The following is a 24,427-nucleotide window of genomic DNA, read 5'->3' on the forward strand; positions in this document are numbered from 1 at the left end:
TCGTGCTTACAAATTGCTTGAAACTAAATAATTTGTATTCTCTGTTTACAAGAGCACATTCCAATACTGTATCAGTATAGAAGTAAACGTTGTAGTCCATAGATTATGCAGTGCATCTGATGAAGGGAGGAACACAACTAATATCAGCGATCGGGAAACTGAAATTGGTCGAAAACATTCATGAGATCAAAGATTATTTCCGTGCTGCGATAATAAGGGACGATAATGTATTGAATCTCAATGTTAATTTAGAAGTTAGACGCAATATGCAAATTATTTTTGAAACGATTTGATTTAAAAGAGTTTGACGTACATTGGAAGTGCTACTTACATTGCAATACTGCTGTTACGGGGTCATCCTATTTTGTAAAACAATCCCATCCTCTATATATATATGTTTATTTCGTACTCGTAGGTACAATACAGTGCAAGGGGTGCATTACAAATACTAGTGCATTACAACGCGATATTACAAATGGAAATTAAAGAGGAAGAGAAACCGACATCATGTAAAACATGCAAAAACTACGCTCAAAGGTATAAGCAATTAAGAAACGCACAGTACTAATAATATGTCATCAATTTCCCCCCTCGTAAGTATACACATCCCTTTATCCCGGCCACATAATAATTCCCTAATCTGTCCCGCCAATCTTTTCTGCCCCTCTGTTACATTTGACCTCCCAATGTCCCGTGTCATAAAAAATACATTTGGCAAATTGCCCTTATCCCAACCATACTTAGCTAACAAAAAAATAAAACTTTTCCCAAGAGACGATCGACTCCCACCCTCAATGATACGTTTGCATAGTTTGAGATATACATTTGTAGATTTCCCAAGAGTTTTAAAAAGTTAACAAAACGCTTCTCTATTTGAGCCTGAATCGGAGAATCATGTATGATTGATTAATGGAAGTAAAAACTTATGAGTGCGAGACGGTAAACTAAGAAGTTTTCCAATACATATCCTCCATGCCACGTATACATTCTCAATTCCTTGAAATGATATATCCCACCCCTGGAACCCGTAAAGAGACATGCAATAAGATTTGAAAAGCCTGTATTTTACTTCGTGAGTAGCAAACCGAAATTGAGATAATAGAATGTTTGTTCTTTTGTACAAGTCATTAATCGCCGCCTGAAACTTTCTCTACATAATGTCCGGCCCAAATATCACACCCAAATGTACCTCTTAGGGAGATGGTCGAAGTGCCACTCCCTGAAACCAAATGACAATGTCGAAACCCACGGTTGCACCAAAAATAATTAGCTTACTTTTGTACGCATTGAAAGTTATCATAAAATCAACTGAAAACGTAGAAGCTACACGTAACATTTTGTTCAAAGCACATACAGTCGGAGCTAACAGAACCACGTCATCGGCATAGGCGAAGGCGCCAACAAAAGGTAAACCGATATAACACCCAACGCCCGACTTTTCAAGAGCAAACAAAAGCTCATCTAAGTATTAAATACTGAATAAAACCGGAGACAACACTCCACCCTGTTTTACCTCGTTTTTAGCCGTAAACTCGCCTGACATTTGAGTCCCCCACCTAACTCTTATGCTATGCTATGCTATGCTCCTATGCTATGACTCCACTTATGTAATATAATTCCTTTGTATAAATAACAAATAAAACTGTTATCTACTACATCAGCCTCAGGTACTTCATGTACACAATTAAATTACCCTTTAAGAACCCACTATCGGACAAGCTTGTAAAACATGTAAGCGTTATAGACAAATAACTCCTATCTCCAAACCATTCCTAATTTTAGCCAAAAGCCAATGTCAAAATCTGGTCATCTTGCCATAGGCAGATAGTTCGTAGTGCAATTGTTGGAGCTAACATAGCCCACGCTTTCTCTAAAACATCGTAAACACCTGTATAAGCTGATGGTACAAGGTAGATAACATCTCGAGCTTGAACTTCCAGACCACGATAACCTTGGGAAACCCTAACTATTTAGAATTACAGAAAAGTGCAATGACGCACACTCTACGGGTTCGAATATCTGTTCGTTCGATATTTATTGACTTTGATACCTAAATAAGGGTACGTTTTTAGAACGAACAGCTCTCAACGAAGTAGAAGAAATAGTCTTAACTCCGCTCCCGGGCGTAATAGTCAGCTTCCGAGCAGAGCTCATCATCTAGCCTCAGGGCAATAGTCTTAACTCCGCTCCCGAGCGTAACAATCAGTCAGCTTCAGAGCAGTGACTATATTCTAGCTTCAGGGCTAAACATTTTATTAATTCGTCGTGGAAGTAAGCTCACACCAGTATTGTGATATCATCTGTTATAAAATCTGCGAAACTGAATATTCCTGTGTGGACATCAGTGACTAGCATGACCTAACAATTCGTTTCTTATTTGTGTTGTTATTAACTTACATTCAACGACTTCCTCTCGTCTCGGCGTATCTGATTCCCGACCTCTTGATTAGCCATTCGAGTATCCCTACCATTTTACGGAGGAGAGGAGGACACGCCCCGGCCTCACGCTTTGCGACCCGTGACACTGCCATAGGATTTGTAACGAGAAAGCTATTATGAAATTGAATCTTCAACCATTCCTCAATATAAACACTTTGTAAAGTTTGTAGCCATCCGAACCTTGAAAAAAGGGAAATCTCCCGGACCAGACAACATCCCCGGTGAACTCCTGAAACACGCTGGCCCGGCCGAAGGTCATGACCGCACTTTGCCAGAAGATTTGGGAACAAAAGAAATGGCCGAAGGATTGGACTCAATCTCTCATCATCCCACTACCCAAGAATGGTAACCTGCGCTTGTGCCAAAACAATCACACTATAAGTCTCATCAGCGATCCCAGCAAGGTCATGTTACGCATCATCCTCAACAGTCTCAAACCCAAGGTTTAGGAGGTGCTATCAGAGGAACAGGCCAGTTTCAGGTGTGGAAGAAGTACAACCAAAATCTTCAATATATGATTGTTCGTTGAAAAACGCCTGGACCACCAGAGTGAACTACACCACAACTTCATTGATTTCAGGAAGGCTTTCAACCGCATATGGCACGAGGGTTTTTGGACATGTAGGGGGTCGTGAGGGATTACAACATCGATGAACCCCTGGTCAGAATAATTAAAGAACTGTATGACAATGCAACCAGTCCTCCGAAACAACCACCTCAAGACTTCTTCAGAACGACGGTCGGAGTCCGACAAGGATGTCTCTTTTCCCCTGCACTCTTCAACTTATTCCTGGAAAAAATCATGCAAGAGGCGCTGACAAACTTTGAATTATCAATTTCCATTGGGGGCAGACCACTCAGCAACCTGCGCTTTGCAGACGACATCGACCTGTCGGCAGGTGACGGAGGGGAACACCAATATCTCTCTACCCAGGTCGAAAACAACAGTGGCGGCTATGGTATAGAAGTCAGCCTCCCCCCCCCCCCCCCCCCCAAGAGCAAAGGAATGGCCAACAGTGCAGTACAAGGTACCAGGACAGCAGTAACAATGTGCAGCGAACTCCTCGAAGATGTGGACCATTTCAAATACCTAGGGTCCATCCTCGACAGGGCCGGTACATCAACTCAAGAGAAAAAAGTCAGAATCGCCCAAGCAACAGGAGCTGTAGCCAGACTCTATCCAATTCTACAGATCTAGAGCAAGAACATCAGTCTTCAGGTCAAGGTCAAATTCTACAGGTTCCTCGCCGTCTCCATCTTCCTCTACGGTTGCGAAAGCTGGACGACAATTGCCGAGACAGAGCGCGGCATCCAAGCGTTGTGATGAAGTGCCTGCGGAAACTACTTGGGAGCTCATACCTACAACGAAGAACCAATGTGTCAGTTCGACATGAGTTGGAGAAAACATGTGGAACGCACGAGACACTCCTGGCCACCGTATAAAGACGGAAGCTCAACTGGTTTGGACAATCAAAATGTATTGAAATATTGAAAATTGTAAAAGAAAGGGTGAAAATACTAGGCCTGCCAGAGCAGGGCAGGTAAAAGGTCTTTGTTGAATGGGGTTAATGAGATTACCTAATTGAGTGAGCTAATTAGTATTCAAACTAGGGTCACTCTGAGTGTTTTGCCAACATCTCATTATAACCCTATTCAACGAAGGCCTTTGATCTTTATTGCCCTTTTGTTGGAAGTCGTGGTATTTTGCACATGTTTTAAACATATTCGAGCGACCATTTAGGGAAATACCGGACTTGTGTCTGATAAATCAGGGAAAAGTTAGAGAAACTGTAAAGGGTTTGGGTTAGGAAAAAAACTCCTACTATAGGATAGCATATTTTACTTCCACTGATATAGACTATATAGACTAGGAATGTACACTTGTAAATAACGAATACAAAATACTTTTCGAGCCATCTAAAAACAAGCATATGAAATTAGGTGAATTTGCTATTCATCAGAAAGACATTTTGCCATTGAATTATTCATCCAATTAAAAATTACCAGCTGTGAAGATGTCTAAAAGTTAATTGATATATTCTACAGCTAGGCTGAGTCAATAAAATGGTAATCCAGAAGTAAACATTAGTATTTTTGCAAATATTGCAGTTGTACCATGAAGTAGGGGCTACGACTGATCCACTGCCACCTTGATTATAACCCTCCGAACGTGCATCACTGAGCACCATTCTCCTGAAAAGGAGATGTCAAAAATGCCTTGGCTCACACAAGTAATCCAGACTTAAGGGGTGAATCGGACAAAGGTCTCAGTGTCATTCATTTGGATAAGGTATGATAAAAAAGTTAGGATTCTTAGTTTTCATTTGATATCTTCACTTAATTTGTGCGGCCTTGTATCACAGCACATCGTCAACATAGCTATGTCAAGTTCTGCCACGCTTCTTCACCAACAGCGGTTACCAGCCATTTTGTACTTAAAAAAATATAAATACTGATATCTACACGCCTGGTGCATTTTTACACTTCGAATTCCCGTGAATTTAACGAAATAAACTTTTAGTGAAACTTTGTATTACTACGCCATGATTTTCTGTGTTGACATCTTCCATGAAATCGTATCATAACAAATCACTCTTTTATGGTTTTTATACCAGTCCGATTTCTTTGAAAGTCGAATACGTTCAATTGCATCAGCTAATCATTTAGGACGTCATGAAATGCAGGTAATCGAAAGTGATCAATATTGTTTTTTCGACCCAAATATACCTACCGTTTTCTGGCCATGAGTGACAACAACCAAAGATGGCGACCACTTTGGCTTCAATGGAAAATGTTTCCAATCTGAACATGTTGTGTTTCACTCTTTCTTTTCGCGTTAAATTCATAGCATCAGGTGCGCTGATATTGAAAATTTATGAATGTCAAATTCATTCCTATGTACCATGTGTGCTCGTCCCTGTTGGTCCCAAAAAATGAATCAAACTCCACATTGCTTACATTTTTCAAATTTTTCAAAGTGGAAGTATTATCAGTCCACATCTCGGATACTGATGCTATGCTGCTTTTTATTCAATTTATTTTCTATATCATTATTGAACTTATCATCCCATTTCAATGCCACTTGTAGTTGAACCCTTTCGATAGGCCTTAAAATAACGCTCTGATCTCGGCTGACATTGATGGTGAAACGAAATCAATATCACTGGTATAGTCGGCCCATTTCTTCTGATAAAAGAGACCCATTGTGTCGTTTCTTTAGAATTGAAATTGAGGTTTTCGAATCTCTCCTCCATTGTAATAATTGGGGGCGGAGCCTCATTCTTTGTATTCGCGGTTTTAGAGTATGTACTCTATCCCCGGGACTATAATACCGAGACAAAGAAAAGCACTACGCCCAACTTAATGGTGAATGTTCATGACCTCAGAAAAAGCCTATTTAGAGCAAAGCCTATCAGTCATACCTGGTCAAATAGCAGAAGATGAGGTCTAGGCCTGGGTTGGTCCGTGTTGATTACGACAGCCTCCTTACGTCTTATTTCATGCATTAACCAACCAGAAATAAGCAGGTCATAATTGTAAGTCATGGTGAATATTAATTGACCGGTTCGGGTGGAGTTATCCGGTGGTATCGTTCCAGAGATAGAGTATAAACTATTATTATATTATAGTACCATATTCTATGCAACTACATGCCTAAATGGTTGGAATATTTTGCCAAACCACAGGTTTCTAAAATCGAGGAAGTCCAACACGTTTTTGACAAACGGGCACTTACCTTTCCACACGTTCATAACCTCCGTGAGTATGCCTGAAAGACCTGCATTTATACAAAAAGTGATCACCTCATACGCAATAGTTTCACGTAAGGGCCTAGGTTTCTCTCCTGCCAAACTCGGATAATTACAAACGATAACAGCCATTAGCTAAAACGTACGTAACAACGCCCTTGCAGGGACCAATAACGCGCGTCTACGAGGTATACATAAACTTCCGGGACGTTCACGGAAAACGTCCTACCAAAGGTGTATAATGTTAGCTCTACCCGTACCCAGGCGATTGTTGGTGACGCAACCATATTGCATATAAAGATTTTGCACCGCAGCGGCCCAAAAACACTTTTAATGAGGTGTGGGTGTGAAATTCAATTATCAACTAGCAATAAAACGTGCTTGTCTAATCAGGGGAGATGTGGTGGAACTTCGTTCCATTTTCTGTATTCATATTATATATGTACCCGGGCTAGGAACCGGAACAGGAGGAGGAATCACGGCGGCACAATAAACATCTCGAGTCGGTTTCTTACATCTGTTTTATGTGAGTTTGTTCAGCCAAGGACACGACATAAATTGGCGACGAGGATGAAAACAAACAATGAATGATTATACATTCAGTAGAAACGCTCGAAAGTAATTGATTGTGTGTCGAAAGTTGTAAAATCCCCGTCGGAAATCTCGTTATGGCCCCACCAGTAACCGCGCCAACGGCCCTGAGCGGGCTGCCGTGTGTGGATGCATTTGACTGCATTGGAGAGCCGGAGGCCCTCGCACAGCGATGGGAGCGCTGGATACAAGACTTTGATTTGTTTGAGGCTGCGTCGGGGGTACAGCATGCAGCGCAGAGGCGCGCACTAATGCTCCACATAGCCGGAGAGGGTATCCGAGACATTTTCCGGACGAAAACTGCTGATGAGCAAGGAGAGGAAAACGATTTCGGCAAGTTAAAGGACTGTCTCAATGGTCATTTTAAGTTAAAAAAAAATGTGCCACTTGCGAGACAAAAATTCCCCACGGCTGATCCCAAGCCAGGGGAGAGTATCGACAATTACGTGACCCGATTGAAAGAGCTGGCTAAATCTTGTGAGTTCGGAAACGCTGATACAACGAGTGATCAGGTCCGCGATTGAGTGTTGCTGTTTATAAAGAATAAACCGCTGAAGAGTAAACTTTATCGCGAAGATAAGCTAACGTTGATGAAAGTAATTGACATTGTAAGAACGTATCACGACAAAGATGCATTGATTTTGGTGCCGAATGACCATAAGTCTGTCAATTTTGTAAAGGCCGGTAGTAACCCGAGAGACAAAAGGGGCCAAAACAAGTCACGTGGCGATGTACGTTGTTTCCGCTGTGGTCAATTAGGCCATTTTGCAAAGGACTGTACCAGTGCTGAGACTGGTACCAGTGCTGATAAGTGGGCTAAAGATGGGGGCACCATCAAGTGTTTTAGATGTGACAGATTGGGTCACCGAGCCTCAGAGTGTCGTGCCAAATGGGAGGATTGTGTCCCCAAGTCCAAGGAGAGTGGTCGTGGTCGTAATCGTACACGTGGTGGTCGGGGTGGTAGGCAACGTGACAGGGTGCATCAGATTGAGGAGTCTGACTCCGGGTCCGAAAATAATCAGGATGACGAGGCAGCATACTATGCATTCAGGTCAATTGAGGATACTGGTAGTGATGTCCCAAGGAGAAATTTGCGAAGTGACGTTTTGCGCGTTAAAGTTGGGAACGTTGGCACTGATGTAGTCGTGGACTCAGGAGCAACTTGCAACTTAATGTCGGAAAATACATTCAAATTGGTAACTGCCGACATAGATGTGAATTTACGTGCTTCCAATAGCAAGGTTTTCACATATTGTGCGACGGAGCCACTGACAATCTTGGGAAAATGTGCCCTAAGATTGCAGGCGGGACGTGCTTGTTGTGTTGCTGACTTCATTGTAATTCCTGGGGACCAGTCAACACTGCTGGGTAGGCCTACATCGGAGAAGCTGAATTTGCTGAAAGTAGGGTATGAAGTGAATGCGTGCGATGCTGGCAAGGAAGTGCATTCAATTTTGCATAGTTTGAGAAAGAAGTATCCACAGGTTTTCACTGGCCTAGGGAAACTTAAGAATTACTTATTGAAATTGCATATAGACCAGAATGTCAAGCCTGTAGCCCAGCATCGACGGATCCCCTTCAATCGGAGAGCAAAAGTATGTGACAAGTTGGCTGAGTTGGAAGGCCTCGATGTGATTGAGCCAATATCTGGTCCTACCTCTTGGGTTAACCCCTTGGTGGTTGTCGAAAAGCCAAGTGGCGATATCAGGTTGTGTCTGGACATGAGAAGGGCCAATGAAGCCATTAAAAGAGAGAAGCACCCTGTACCTACGGTTGATGAGACGCTCCAAGAGATTTCTGGAGCAAGAGTTTTTTGTAAACTAGACTTAAACATGGCATTTCATCAGATTGAATTGGATGAAAGCTGTAGGGATATAACTACATTTGCTGGGCCCAATTCGTTGTATCGGTACAAACGCCTTAATTTTGGCATGAATATGGCGACTGAGAAATTCCAGTGTATCATCGGGCAAATTCTAAAGGGTTGTCCAGGGGCATGCAACCTGCACGATGACATCCGCGTGGTAGCGGAGGACTATGCCCAGCTATATGAGCGAGTGGAAGCGGTTATCAAGAGATTGCATGAACATGGACTCACCTTGAATTTCCCCAAGTGCAATGTGGGAGACAGTATGGTGTTCATGGGCCACAATATGACTTCAAAGGGTATGAAGGTAGCTGATGCCAAAGTGAAAGCTATTGTGGAGGCACCTAAGCCTAAAACCAAAGCAGAACTTAGGAGCTTTCTAGGCCTAGCACAGTTTTGTGCCAGATTTGTAGTAAATTTTGCTATCATCACAAGTCCTTTGTGTGAATTAACAGGGTCTCAGGTCAAATGGGAGTGGTTGCCTGTGCATGACAAAGCTTTCAGAGATGTAAAATCTAAGTTGACTTCAAGTCCAGTAATGGCTTACTTTAAGCAGGGTGCTAGGACCCGTGTAGTAACGGATGCATCACCAGTTGGTCTGGGTGCGATTTTAGAACAACAGCAGCATGATGGTAGTTTCAAGCCAGTGCATTATGCCAGTCGAAAGTTGACTCATGTGGAGTCTAGGTATTCTCAATTCGAGAGAGAGGCGCTTGGAGTCAGGTGGGCGTGCGAGAAGTTTATCTTATTTTTGTTAGGGGCCACGTTCGAAATCGGGACCGACCACAAGCCTTTGTTAAGGGTTCTCAGCCCAGGATCCAAGACCCCTCTGCTCGAATTGAACGGTGGCTTTTATTCGTGCAGCAATTTCACTACACGGTGAAATACATAAAAGGGAAAGACAATTATGCCGATGTGTTGAGTAGGCTGCCCATAGAGGACTCTGGCAACGTTGAGGTTGAAACTAAGCAGACTGAAGAATTTGCTCGTAGTGTGGTGACTGAAGCAGTGCCTGCTGCCATCACACCCAGTGTAATTGAGCAAGAATCTACAAATGATGCAACCCTACAGGCTATTGAAGAGTGTATTTTGACTAGTGATTGGTCTAATCTGAGTCAGTCACCTTACCATGCTGTAAAAGATGAGTTATGGTTGTACGGGCGTCTCGTAATGCGTGGGGACAGGATTGTCATTCCGGAGAAATTGAGAGACAAAATGATAAGGCTGGCACATGAAGGACACCAGGGCATGGTACGGACCAAAGCCCGGCTTAGAAATAAGGCTTGGTGGCCAGGGATCGATAAGGAAGTCGAGTCCTTTATCAGAGCCTGCCACCCGTGCCAATTGGTTGGAGCACGTGCCAAACCGGAACCAATAAAGTCCACCGCATTACCCGACGGACCGTGGTTTGATTTAGCAGTAGATTTGCTGGAAGTGTGCAATGGCGAGCATTTGCTCGTAACCACTGACTACTATTCCAGGTGGCCTGAGGTGGTTTTACTCAAAAAAACTGACACAGGTCATGTGACAAGGGTTATGGATGCAATGTTTCAAACGCATGGCCTCCCATTTTCTGTTAGAAGTGATAATGGACCTCCTTTTAACACTGCAGGTTTCGATGCGTTTCTGGAGTACCTTGGAATTGAACACAAAACCAGCGTGCCATACTGGCCCCAAAGCAACGGCAACGTTGAACGGTTCAATGAAACCTTGCTAAAATGCATTAGAATTGCCAAACTTGAGAAGAAAGATTGGAAAAAGGAAGTAGAAAATTTCCTTTTCCAATATAGGAACACCCCCCGTGTTGCTACTGGAGTATCCCCAGCCCAAGCATTGATGGGTAGAGAGTTAAGGGATAAATTGCCAAAGCTCCAGTTGCAACATGGTAGACCAACAGAAGCCGAGTGGCAGGTCAAGCTGAGGGAGAGGGACGCTAGGTCCAAACTAGTTTCCAAAACCTATGCTGATGAGAAGAGGGGTGCTCTGAGTTCTAGCATTAAGGAGGGTGAAAAGGTGTTATTGCAGAAGCCGTTTAGAGAAAACAAGTTAGAACATTTCTCTGCACCAGAGCCGTATGAAGTTGTGAACAAAGATGGTGGTGGTTTAACTTTGCAAAATTCCAAAGCAACAAGGTTCAGGTCTACTGGGCATGTAAAGCGATTTGTGGAGGGCAAAATTACAAGTCCCACTTGTTTCGCTGTAAAAGTCGAAACGGAAATGGACTATATTATTTAAACAGTATTTGAAAAGCCCGCGTTAAATGTTAGGTCTTTAGGCGCGAATTACGCATTGGACAAAGGGTTGCGTGATCCGAGCGCATGACTTGTAATTTTGCACCGTCACGGGATTAGCCCATTCAAGAGACATTTTAACTTAAGGCGTAACAGTGGACGGATCGCGACCAAGTCCGGGGCAAACATTTTATCTTATCAAAAAACAGGAAAAACAAACTATATGTGGATTCGTAAGTTTCAATTTTATCCTATTTAGACACTCATTAAATCACTTGTTAATTGGTGTAGGTTTTCGATGATAAAGACATTTATTTCACTTATTAGGTTTCATGGCCAGGCCAGGTTGCCAAAATATATTGCCAGATAAGTTGGATTCAGTCAGTTATTTCTATCACCAGCGTCATGTAAATAGGCATTGAAACCATTTGCGTCAAAATCATCAGGATTATACATTTAGTTTTGTTCGTTGAAATTATGTGATAATTTGCAATGTTTTATGTTTATGGAAATGGTTTATTCACTGGTTTTAAATGGCAATTTTTCTGTGTACTTAAATGTATAATTTATTCCAGGTTTCGAATAAAATCTTTATATCGAAGAACCACATATTCCTGCTCCGTCCTTCAGTGTCCTGGCCGGACACGTCACCATTCGAAACGACCATCGGCAAAGACGACCTAGAACACGAAACGGCGAGAACGACTGGAACGAAACGCCCCGGACGAACGCATGAATAGGAAACAGAAACCGGCCGAAACCAACCGAATTCAACGACGACAAAAGGCATCCTCTGGAAATCCGAAATCAACGGCATTACGTGAATCACCACGACTTATTCTGTTCAGAGGATTGTAGAATACTGTTCTATTCGGTTCCGACTCGTAACGTTGATTCAAAATGGCGGATTTAGAAAATGCCAAAAAAGCGCGCAGTGTGGCAAAAGGAATGCTCACCCGGATTCAGAACTCTGTGAAATTCATTATGGGAGAAGAACGGCCAATACCGGAACTGGAGGAAGCAGAGGGTAAGTTCAAAGGGGCGTCAGAGGAAGTCCTCAAACGCCATCAAGAATACCTGATGCTTGTAGACTCTGATAAAATTGATGAAGAGTTTGCGTGGATTGAGCCGATCACGGAGGGTTGTGATAAACTAACAATCTATATAAACGATTACAAGTCTTTATTTAAAGACCCATCGCCTGCAACTCCCATATTGAAATCAGACCCAAGTGCCGCTCCAGGTTCCAGTAAATCGCAAAAGACATTGCAGATCAGAACTGAGAAAGCCCCTTTGCCCAAGTTCTCGGGAAATATTATAGAGTGTTTTGATTTCAAACGTGATTTCAAGTTCCTAGTTGAAGGTCGTTATTCCCATGAGGAAGCTTTGTATATATTGAAAACATGTCTTGGTCAAAAACCAACTGATTGGATTCAGGGTGAGAAAGATTACGATTCGGCTTGGGATGCTCTTGACAGTAAATATGGGAATCCCCGTTTGGCGTCAGATGTTTTGATTGGCACACTCAACCGTTTCAAAACAGTCCAGGAAAACGATCTTGCCCCGCTTATTGAGTTGCATCATTTGATCAAGAAAATTTACAATGCGCTCAGTGAGTTGAAACGCCCAACTGATTTGAACAACTCTACTACCATAGGCCTGATTGAAAAGAAACTGCAATTTAACGACAGACTGAAATGGGCTTCGCACCAGCAGACTAAGAACATTCAACCTTCTATTGACACTTTACTTGATTGGATGAAAGGTGAAATTTGGGTCCGGCAGATTGCCGGCGCGGACATTCGTAGTTCAAAATCTGGTCATGTGAAGCATGCGGTGAATGTTTCTAGTTCGGACAGTAGTGTTACGTCAGAAAATAAGACTGTGACTGCACAACCTGAATCAGACAATAGGTCTACTCAAAGTTATAGTGGTTCCAATTATAGTCCCACTTGTTGGGTTTGTAAACATTAACATAAACCTCATGAGTGCACAAAGTTCAAAGCCATGAATTTGGAAACTAGGTTAACTGAAGTTAGGAAAGTGAAAGCATGCTACTTTTGTCTGCGCATACACCGTGGGCCATGTCGCGTTAGAAAACGTTGTGAAATCGTCACCGATGGCAAAATTTTTCCATTTAGTCATCATCCACTCTTACACGGGGCTCCATTTGACCGCGCTGCCAGCAACACTTCAGTTCTCTCCTGTAGTGCGAACATGTTACCTGTCATTTCATCAACTCTGAAACTCAAGCCATCAAAGCTGGCACGCTGTTGTTTGATAGTGGGTCGCAACTGTCATTGATTCGGGCCGAATACGCTAGGGACTTGGGTTTGCGGGGCAAAGACATTGTCATCAATATAAGCAAAGTAGGTGGCCAAGAAGAATTATTAGAAAGCAAGGTGTACAATATGCAGGTGCAATCCGTCAATGGAAATTCACGCTTCAGTATCAAAGTTATCGCCATTCCGAAAATTGGCGAGGACATTGCGTACGTTTATGTTGAACATCTAAAAGGGGTTGTGGGAAACGAATTCGCCGCACTAAATAGAGCTTCAGGACCCGTTGATATTCTGATCGGCATTGACCATGCGAAGTTTCATGGCGGGACCACGCACGTAAATGAGCGGTTCGCTATTCGGAATTCTATTCTTGGTCCTGTTGTGTTTGGCGCCGCATCCCTCAATTCTGAAATGACATATAGCGAATATCATGTCTCTCTGTTGGAACCGGTTGACATTACCGCTTTCTGGGCTACTGAACAAATGGGAGTGGCAGTAAATCCTTGCTGTATCAAACAGACGTACCTGGAAAAGAAGCTGAATCTAGTGGAGAGAGAGGAGGCACAGATGATCAGGGACAGTGCGAAAAAGGAAGGAAACAGATGGGTAATACCACTACCGTGGCTGCGTGATCCTGCTGAGCTGCCAGATAATTACTATCAAGTGAAGGCAAAACTGATCAGCACGGAGAAACGGTTAGACAAAAATGCGGACTACGCAAAGATGTACGACGACCAGATAAATGATCTTGTGGCACAGGGTTCAGCCAGGAAATTATACCAGGATGAGATAGAAAGCCACAAGGGTCCCGTGCATTATATAAGCCACCATGCTGTGTATCGTCCAGAGAAGAAATCAACTCCATGCCGCCTGGTCTTCAATTCTGCCGCCAGCTTCCAGGGACACATCTTGAACAGATATCTACGGAAAGGCCCTGATCTACTGAATAACCTGGTTGGAGTTTTGACAAGATTCCGCGAAAACCCAGTGGCCATTATGGGAGATGTTTCCAACATGTATCACCAGATATTAGTGGATCCAATCCGAGATGCACGCACACATCGATTTCTGTGGAGAAACTATGAAAATCGGCCCCCCGATATATACGTGAAACAAGTGCTGACGTTCGGAGATATATCTTCGCCAGCGATTGCGAATACTGCGATGGACCTAACGGCGGAGGAATTCGAAGATCTACTACCTGAGGCGGTCACAACCATCAAGAATTGCCGGTAAATGGACGACATCTGCGATTCACTGAAGGATACCAAAACCGCAACAAAACGGGCGGGTGAGGTTGACAAGATACTCAAGAGTGGACATTTCAAAATCAAAGAATGGATCTCTAATATCCCGACACACGGAGAGGAAACCAAATCAGAGCTTCCAAATGAAAAGGTTCTAGGAGCGGTTTGGGATCGGAAAACTGATGAAATTGCAATCGCGGTGAAGCCACCAAAATGGCTAGCAATGGAAGAAGGCCAATTGATGAAAATCCCTGACAAGCTGACAAAGCGGATGGTACTCAGTGCCCTAGCGGGAGTTTTTGACGTGATAGGCATCGCCGCTCCAGTCATCTTGACTGCAAAGATCTGGTTACAAGAGTTGTGGAAGGAGAAATATCAATGGGATGAAGACCTCCCTGAGCCTGTAAAACAAAAATTGGCAACGTGGTTTAAAGACTTGCAGAGGCTGAAAGCATACAAAATCGAACGATGCCTAACCCCAACCGAGTCTGAAGGTCAACCAATATTAGTCATCTTCGGTGATGCGTCTGAAAACGGATTCGGCTGCGTCGCGTACGTAAGATGGAAAAATTCCGACGGCTATGAAACTCGGTTCGTGAGGGCAAAATCTAGGGTCGCGCCGCTAAAACCGCTCACAATACCGCGATTAGAATTACAAGCAGCAGTCTTGGCCAGCCGTTTGAAAGAAACCATTATTGCGGAAATGCGATTCGATGTAGAAAATACTGTTCTGTTTTCTGATTCTATGATAGTTTTAGCATGGATAAAGAGTGAAGCCAGAACCTTTAACACATTCATATCCAACCGCATTGGCGAAATCCAGATGAAGACGGATGTGAAAGGTTGGCGGCACTGTCCTAGCGAACTGAACATTGCCGATGACGTCAGCAGAGGGTGCTCCGTGGAAAACTTGGCTGAATCTTGGAAGTACGGGCCACCTTTTTTGAAATTGCCCATAAGTGAGTGGCCTACCGTGGAAGACACCGACTGTCAGGATGAAAGTGAGTTAAAATCCGCTCGCATGATCATGAATGTATCCGTAGCCGCGCCGATACTTGCAAACATGAATACATTCTCATCTCAGTCACGCGCAATCAGAGTTACAGCGCACATAATGCGGTTCAAACAAAACTTCTGCACAATGTGGAAATTCAAATGTCAGCCGCGTTCAGGACCATTGTCAGTAGAAGAAGTTGAAAATGCGGAGAAAAAACTTCGCATTCATGCACAATCTTCGCTTCATCTGTTGCTTGGAAAACATGAGCTGGCCAGCCTTTCACCATTTGTGGACAGCGAAGGAATCATTAGGGTAGGCGGACGAGTAGGAAAGGCTATGGTTAGCTATGATACACAACATCCTGCTCTCTTGCCAAACAATCACTGGTATTCAAATCTCATTGTTCACAGGGCACATCAATATGGACATTCTGGTGTAGCAGCGACTGCGGCGAAAGTAAGGAGAAAGTACTGGATTATTGGGGTGACTAGGCTGGCGAAGACGGTCAAGTATCGATGTGTCTTCTGTCGCAAGATGACAGCCGAGTCAGAAATGCAGATCATGGCAGAACTTCCAGTGGAGCGCTTACAGCCAATGACACCTCCATTCAAGAATACCGCATTGGATCTCTTCGGCCCATTCAAGATTAGGATAACCAGAAACAAACATGACAAGGCATACGGAGTATTATTCACCTGTCTAAATGTGCGAGCAGTCTACTTGGATATAACCGTTGACTACTCAACCATGGAGTTCCTTCAGGTCCTACGGCGCTTCTTCTCAATCCGAGGTACCCCTCAGACCATCCTCAGCGATCGTGGTCCCCAACTGGTAGGTTCCGCTCCACAAGTGAAAGAATGGTGCTGCGAGCGAGTGACAAGATGGCTGTTCCTGACCCCCACAGCTGCGCATCATAACGGGTGTGCCGAAGCTCTCGTCAAATCCTGTAAAACCGCGCTCAAACACGCAATTGGAGATCAGGTTTTGACAGCATTGGAGCTACAGACCGTACTATTTGAGGTAGCTAACCTTGTAAATGAACGACCAATCGGGCGTTGCTCAACGGATCCGGACGACGGTGCGTATATCTGCCCAAACGATATGTTATTAGGACGAGCCTCAGCCACTGTACCCCAAGGGCCATTCCAGGAGACGAACAATCCAAGACATCGTGTTGAGTTTTGCCAACAGATAGTGAAGTCCTTCTGGAATCGTTGGTATAGAGACGTCTTTCCGACATTGATGCCTCGCAGAAAATGGCAAACTACAAGAAGGGACGTGTGTGAAGGGGACTTCGTACTCATCAAGGAAACAAATCCAATCCGCGGTACATGGAAAACCGGGCGCGTTGTGAAACCGAACCCGGATATCGACTCTGGGGTAGATAGCTACAGAACGAACGAGCAGGGCTGCGGGGAATTCACTGGCGTGACCAGAAAACCTCGACGGCGGAGGGCGCCCCTATTCGTGGGGTTCATCTCGCCCCGGACCACCGTTGACTCAATACTTAGGTTCTTAGTTGGTCACAAAGTGAGCGAGCCGCACGTTAGACTCATGAAAAGCAAAATTAGAGGCACCCAGTCAGCTAAAGTCATTGTTGACCTACAGGACAAGGACATGTTGCTCCATGAGGACTTCTGGCCAGCCGGTGTCCTCTGTCGGGAGTGGATGGATTAGACAATCGTTTCATGGATAGCTCGTCTCGTAACCTATCTCTTGCGTGCTGGAATGCGCGCGGCATAATGTCCGGGTCACTATATGTGGACAAACTGCTCACTTCCCGGAATCTCAACATTTTGGGAATCTCAGAACACTGGCTATATCCTGACTCGGCCCAGTTCTTAGAGTCCGTTAACAATGATTTTTCTGCTTATGTAGTCTGTGATAAAGACCTATTTATCTCCGATAAGGTGCGCCGTGGTAAAGGTGGTGTGGCCCTCCTATGGCGCAAGGATCTTACACCCTCTATCACAGGCCTGCACCTGGATAGCGATAGAACAGTGGGAATATCACTGAGTATTACGGGGTATAGGATGATCACAATCATTGTGGCTTACCTCCCAAGCTCGAACCACCCGGACGATTACTTCATCGAATACGTGGACTACTTATCTCAGCTGTATGATTACTACAGCCCCCTTGGTGAGGTGATCATCATGGGGGATCTTAACGTGAAAATCGACGGGACAAGGGTGCCGCTGTGCGTTACTAGTCGAAGGATACGCGCAATGAACGCCTTCCTTTCAAACTCTGGACTCATATCTGTCCCCGCCAGCAATATCTGCAAGGGCCCCACCTATACCTTTGATCCGTTCGAGGGGGCCAACAAAACCCTTTTTGATCACATCCTAGTGAATGCTTCGCTGATGGAATCGGCTAGTGACTGTGTTATACTACAAGAAAATGGCATAAACACATCGGACCATTTACCCATCTGTGCAGTAGTAAAAATGTCCCATACTGGCGCCTCAGACAACACTACTGCTCGGGGATTTCTAGTTGTGCGCTACAATTGGGACCGGTGCATAAGAGACAACTTCTGTTGCATAACTGACTACAGAGCAATACTCGAAAGAAACCTCCCGCAGGTCGATACGTCAACTGCGCGTACGCACGCCGAAATTGATGCACTGTATGAATCAGTAGTTCGCACAATGGTCACCGCAGCTGATCTCTCCATTCCCAAACGGAGGAATTCGCGTAAGAAGTGCAGACCGAACTGGAATGAAAAACTCAAGCCTATCTATCAGCAAATGAAACAGGCACGCCACCTGTGGGTGCAAGCAGACAAACCCAGATCGGCGGACTCGGAGGAATTCAAACTGTACAAAGAGGCCAAACGGGCTTTCAGAGCGGCTCTGCGAAAGCAGAATGCCGACTTGGAGGCGAATTTCTATGCAGAACTGGACGAGCTTGCCGAGGTAGACCAGGACAAATTCTGGAGACTGCTAAAAAGCCGTAAACTCACGCCAAACAGGCCCCCTCCCCCTATGCGCTTCAAAGGGGAAATGTGTTATGACACTTCGGACATCGCGAATAAGTGGGCCGCATATTTAGAAGAGCTTTATTCTCCGAAATGCGACCTGAGATATGATGAAACGTTTAGGTGTGAAGTAGACAGGTCAGTGCAAGACATGGACGAAAGGTCAAAGCAGATACAGATAGACGGCCTCGACCACCCTTTCTCTTTTGAGGAAGTTACGCGCGCGATTCGTGGACTTAAGTGTGGGAAAGCAGGAGGTCACGATTCCCTCACGAACGAACACATCAAATATGGAGGTCGCATCCTCCATACAACGCTCACAAATCTCCTTAACGTGATACTGACATCTGAGCATGCACCGGCCAGTGCCAAGAAAGGAGTTATCCACACTATACATAAGGGTGGGGGAAAGGATCGGGCCGAACCAGGGAGTTATCGTCCGATAACGTTGCTACCTGTTCTGTACAAACTGTTAGAAAAACTGATGCTAGAGAAACTGAATCGATGGACGCAAGACAACAATATAGTTTTCCCTAATCGCCAGCAAAGTGCCTACCAAAAGAAGCGCAGTTGTGTACCCACTGCCTTCGTGCTCCAGGAAACAATCCGTCACAATCTCGAAAGGAACTCGAAAGTGTACGCGTGCTTCTTGGATACATCCAAAGCCTTCGATACCGTCTGGCATAACGGGCTCTTCTACAAGCTTTTTAATTTTGGGGTGCAAGGCAAGCTTTGGCGCTTGACCAAAAACTGCTATGTGGATGCTGAAAGTTGCGTGATTGTCAGTAATACTATGTCCCCGTGGTTTGCGCTAAAACAGTCTGTCAGACAAGGTGGTGTACTCTCAACCTGGTTGTACCTACTTTACATCAACGAACTTCTTGACAACCTTGATCAGTTAGATGTCGGTGCTAAAATCGAAGATGTGAACTGTGGATCGCCTTGCCACGCGGACGATCTCACCCTGGTATCGCTCTCAAAGTTTGGATTAGACGGCATGATGGGGTGCTGTGACCAGTATGCAATTAAGTGGAGATACGACTACAATGGACAAAAGTACCTGATAATAGTATTCGGTGAAAGCCTGAGACAGTGGGAACGAGCGAAGCCACTCCGCAATTGGCACTTGGGTAACAAACAAGTCAGGGAAACAGATGTTTGTGTGCACCTTGGGGTATCCCAGGATAAGCATTCCAAGCCATTGAGGCAAGTAATAGCCGCCGCCCAGAAGCTGAAAAATACGTTAATGTGCATCCTAGGTCCGGGGATTCAACCTTCTGGTTTTAATCCAGCCTCGTCTTTCAAACTCTACTGCACCGTATGCCTTCCCCGAGCGCTCTACGGTAGTGAAATTTGGGACAATCTGTCTGCGCGCGAAACGATGATCCTCGAAAGGGCACACCGCTTTTGCTTGAAAAGGATGCAAGGATTTCCGAGAATGACTAGGACTTTAGTGGCTCAAGCAATGATCGGGAGCCATTGTATTCAATCTTCAGTGGACGCTAGACGTCTCCAGTTCCTTGGTCAACTTGTAGCTTTAAGTAAAGCGCCATGCAAACTCCCGTGGACGGTATTCAGATTCAGGTACCTATCCATGCAGGACAGAACTACCTGCAGTAAGGAGTGCATTGGCTATGTTCCCTTGCTCAGGGACACGTTATATAAATATCATCTATCGGATTACTTAGAACAAGCCGCCACGGACCCAGCTCTTTTCCCTCACAAATCCGTCTGGAAATCGACTGTACGATTAGCCATAGAGACTCATGAAAATGTTAACTTCGTGTCCGCGTGTAACAAGGACTGCGAACTAACCAGAATTCTGAACATTGAGAAAACGTTGGACTTTCCGTCCCTCCTCTGGCTGTCCGCCCAAAAGGACCCGAGGAGTAAACATAGATATGCTTTTCTTGCAAAGCTGAACACATTTGTCATATTGCAAGAGCCTATATATTGCTCACATTGTAAAAGCGCATACACGGACACACCACGACATCTCTTCTGCAAGTGCTCGGGTCTCGCGGTAAAGCGAGACCTATTCTGGGAAAGAGCCGTAGACGAATGCTCCGTAGAGGTGTCCGCGGCACTGTGGAACATGAATGACAATGATCTAACAGAGACATTGCTAGGTAAGCAAATACCTGGCTGCGACCTAGAAGACAGCATGTCATTGCTGCAAATTGCAGCGGAGTGCTGGTATTAACCAGCTCACTCAATTAATTACCAAATTACCTGTAAATAATGCACTCACTCCTCATACACTCTGTTAAATTTATTGTATACTATTTTGTATATCTTCTTCTGCATAGGAGGAATAAATAAATAAATAAAAATAAAAATATATAAATATATGACCGCCCAATCACGAAAATCGTGGTTTTGTATCCCGCAGAGGGTTGGGGGAGATGAATAGATTATGTCATCGCCGGGGGAGAGTGTTTCGCTGTAAAAGTCGAAACGGAAATAGACTATATTATTTAAACAGTATTTGAAAAGCCCGCGTTAAAAGTTAGGTCTTTAGGCGCGAATTACGCATTGGACAAAGGGTCGCGTGATCCGAGCGCATGACTTGTTATTTTGCACCGTCACGGGATTAGCCCATTCAAGAGACATTTTAACTTAAGGCGTAACAGTGGACGGATCGCGACCAAGTCCGGGGCAAACATTTTATCTTATCAAAAAACAGGAAAAACAAACTATATGTGGATTCGTAAGTTTCAATTTTATCCTATTTAGACACTCATTAAATCACTTGTTAATTGGTGTAGGTTTTCGATGATACAGACATTTATTTCACTTATTAGGTTTCATGGCCAGGCCAGGTTGCCAAAATATATTGCCAGATAAGTTGGATTCAGTCAGTTATTTCTATCACCAGCGTCATGTAAATAGGCATTGAAACCATTTGCGCCAAAATCATCAGGATTATACATTTAGTTTTGTTCGTTGAAATTATGTGATAATTTGCAATGTTTTATATTTATGGAAATGGTTTATTCACTGGTTTTAAATGGCAATTTTTCTGTGTACTAAAATGTATAATTTATTCCAGGTTTCGAATAAAATCTTTATATCGAAGAACCACATATTCCTGCTCCGTCCTTCAGTGTCCTGGCCGGACACGTCACCACTGATAGCACAGATGGGGACGGTGTTATCAAGTCTAGACAGATTGACAGTGATTCTAGTGGTGTTAGCACAGAACCCCATCAGGGTTGTGACCACACTGAGTCCAATGTTGGTACTGGCAGTGAGGTTGCACTGAGAAGGTCATCCAGACATCGGGAAAGACCAAAACATTTGGATGATTATGTATCAGTTTGCCTTTCAAATAGACCAATTTGAATCTTCAGCACAAGTTGACGCTGACCATGCACACTGGTTGTGACATGTTCTTGTCCTAATTTGTGAGAATGTAAAATATAAACATTCTGAAGTTTATCTTGCTTGAAACTTGTTAACATGTTTAGAAATACAACACTGTAACAGTGTGTAACTCTGTATAACTCTAACTAATCATCGAGTGAAGTTTGGTAAAATTTGCAGGTCTTATTTGTGAACTAAAATGTAAACATTTTGTCTAATCAGGGGAGATGTGGTGGAACTTCGTTCCATTTTCTGTATTCATATTATATATGTACCCGGGCTAGGAACCGGAACAGGAGGAGGAATCACGGCGGCACAATAAACATCTCGAGTCGGTTTCTTACATCTGTTTTATGTGAGTTTGTTCAGCCAAGGACACGACATGGGTGTGAAATTCAATTATCAACTAGCAATAAAACGTGCTCCGCACGGAATTTGCGGCATTGACACAGAGTGTTCGGTAATTGGTGGAAGGAATATATAACCAACAGAGAGAAACATTTGAATTTCATATTGATCATAATTTGGCCATTATTTGCGCCTTCAAAAGAACAATATATACTGGTTATTTAAAAATATGTACTGACAAGATACCTTTAATTGAAACATGTTCCCCCTGAAAGTTTAACCGAGTCCTTTTGGGATGTCAAGGTTCGGTGAAGCATAACAATTGCACCCTATTTCAAGATGAGACGAATGGCTGGCATGCCGTCGGAGTCATTAAATTACATGTAAGAATTCCAATGGGATAGTCCTCCTTTTGCGTTTCGTCATCAGGAATTGGCCTATCTGCACACAAATACGTTGTGGAGGAGCCCTGCAAATTACTTATGAGTATGTCATTGATTTTGAGGACCTGTTCATCTGTTGACGATTGTATAGGGGAAGGCCGATGTCCGATCAAATCCCCGCAACACATCTGTAATGACTGCTTTGACAATCTTGGCATTTTCTAGTATGATGTGACATTCCGATGGGGTTTGAATAGAATCTGTGAACATGGTGGGACTATGTAGTTGCCGTTATATTGCATATGTAGGCCTAGCTAAGTTGTCCGTTTCGGAGTTGCAGGCGTACATATTGGTGCTAGTCGAGGCTCGGCATTTATATTACATTAGTTTGTTAAACTAACAATAGGCAGCGCGCACGTGTCATGTCGGCCTGACTTTGTCGTTTTCTTTGCCTCGAAAGTAACATTTATCTGGTTTTATGGGCACTTATGCACTTTAGACGCGGTCGAATTCCGGTCCATTCTCAAATTTAATGTAAAAATGCGTATAAAGTATCAAAACAATCAGAACAGCCATAGTTTGCAAGTTTTGCTTATTACAGAAAATGCTATTCACTTATACATGTATATACATATATTTACTAGATAATGCTAATAATCACAAAAACAATAAGAATCTCGGAAAAAGTAAGGAAAAAATGACTCTGCGGGTTTCGAACTAGGGTCGCTGGCGTGTTAGGCCAGTGGCTATACCATTAGACCGCCAGAGTTCTTAGAACTACTGGCGTGATCTTGCATGTATTCGTGGTACTGCACCCGCATATCTCCAGGAACTTCTTCATGTTTACCAACCAACTCAGAATATATGTATTGCGGTGGTAGGAACTAGGTTATGTTTTAGGCCCTTTTGACCAAAGACCTTACAGGTCTTTTGCCCCAAATTAGCCTAAAACCCCAAAGAACCATCCACCGCAATACATATATTCTATCATTCATGAGATTCCCAGTGAAGCGTTGCAATGAAATGGTCAATGAAATGGTGAGGGAATACTAGAGCTCAATGGGTTAATGTAATCATGACTTACTGTATTCCAACAGAAAGTACACGTCAATAGCTTTCCAAGGATACCTCATTTGCAAATATCCGTTAAAAAATAGCAGAGAAATTGACCCTATTTCCATGCATGTGCCACACTGAATGAGATATCACATGACAGCTGTGACGCGCATAATCAATAGGCGCTCTTATTACTTTAAACAGATGTTACTTTTAAATAGGCATAAATGTTATTGATCTAAATAGAAAGTTCAATAGCCTAGTGGGATAACATATGCTTACCACGCAGAATACCCGGGTTCGAGTCTGGCCGATGACAAGCTTGTTTAGTTAGATGTTACAATGAAAGATGTCGCAATCGAACATATGTCCAACGATCATCCATGACAAACACACCAAGGTGTTTACATAGGCATAGCAACCATCCTCCTCTCAGGGATCGTTGCGTATGACTGAATTGCTAATGAGAGCCGATCAATATTACAATAAAGAATAGTTTATCAATTACCATATGTGGCATAAAGCCACGCTCCATGAATTTTAGAGGCCTTAATTTTGCCTGGAAAATGTAAGTATTGTAAGTATTGTACACTGTACATTCGTTTCCGTGCATTTTACCTGATGTTGGCACTGTTCACTGCATGTACATAATTTTACTAGTAAATAAATAGAAATGGCAACAGGATATTTATTAAATACCGAAAGGGCACATAAGATTCCACTTGGTTTAAAAGCTGAGAGGCAGCATCATATCATTACTCATAACCCCTCATCTGCTAACCCAAAAGAAACACTGTATGTTAGAATACCGGCATTGCGAGAGAATACATTCTTTGTACCTAAATCTCTTTATCTGTCTGCTGTTGTAACCATTTCTGGTGATTCTAA

At 43.6% G+C, this 24,427-nt stretch overlaps 3 protein-coding genes across 3 annotated transcripts; all 3 read left to right on the forward strand.

The window, feature by feature from the left end:
* The first annotated feature begins 7,369 nt into the window (after positions 1-7,369).
* On the forward strand, positions 7,370-11,617 carry LOC135502640 (uncharacterized protein K02A2.6-like). The gene is made up of 3 exons (XM_064795594.1): positions 7,370-9,369; positions 9,573-10,797; positions 11,453-11,617. The coding sequence occupies exons 1-3, from the start codon at positions 7,370-7,372 to the stop codon at positions 11,615-11,617; spliced, it is 3,390 nt and encodes a 1,129-aa protein (XP_064651664.1).
* A 1,671-nt stretch (positions 11,618-13,288) lies between these two features.
* On the forward strand, positions 13,289-14,395 carry LOC135502643 (uncharacterized). Its single transcript, XM_064795598.1, has one exon. The coding sequence runs from the start codon at positions 13,289-13,291 to the stop codon at positions 14,393-14,395; it is 1,107 nt and encodes a 368-aa protein (XP_064651668.1).
* Positions 14,396-17,080, forward strand: LOC135502644 (uncharacterized). Its single transcript, XM_064795600.1, has one exon. It carries the CDS (start codon positions 14,396-14,398, stop codon positions 17,078-17,080), a length of 2,685 nt encoding a protein of 894 aa, XP_064651670.1.
* The last annotated feature ends 7,347 nt before the right edge of the window (positions 17,081-24,427 follow it).

Source organism: Lineus longissimus, chromosome 18 (genome assembly GCF_910592395.1).
Source record: "Lineus longissimus chromosome 18, tnLinLong1.2, whole genome shotgun sequence".
In the NCBI taxonomy this organism is placed as follows: Eukaryota; Metazoa; Nemertea; class Pilidiophora; order Heteronemertea; family Lineidae; genus Lineus; species Lineus longissimus.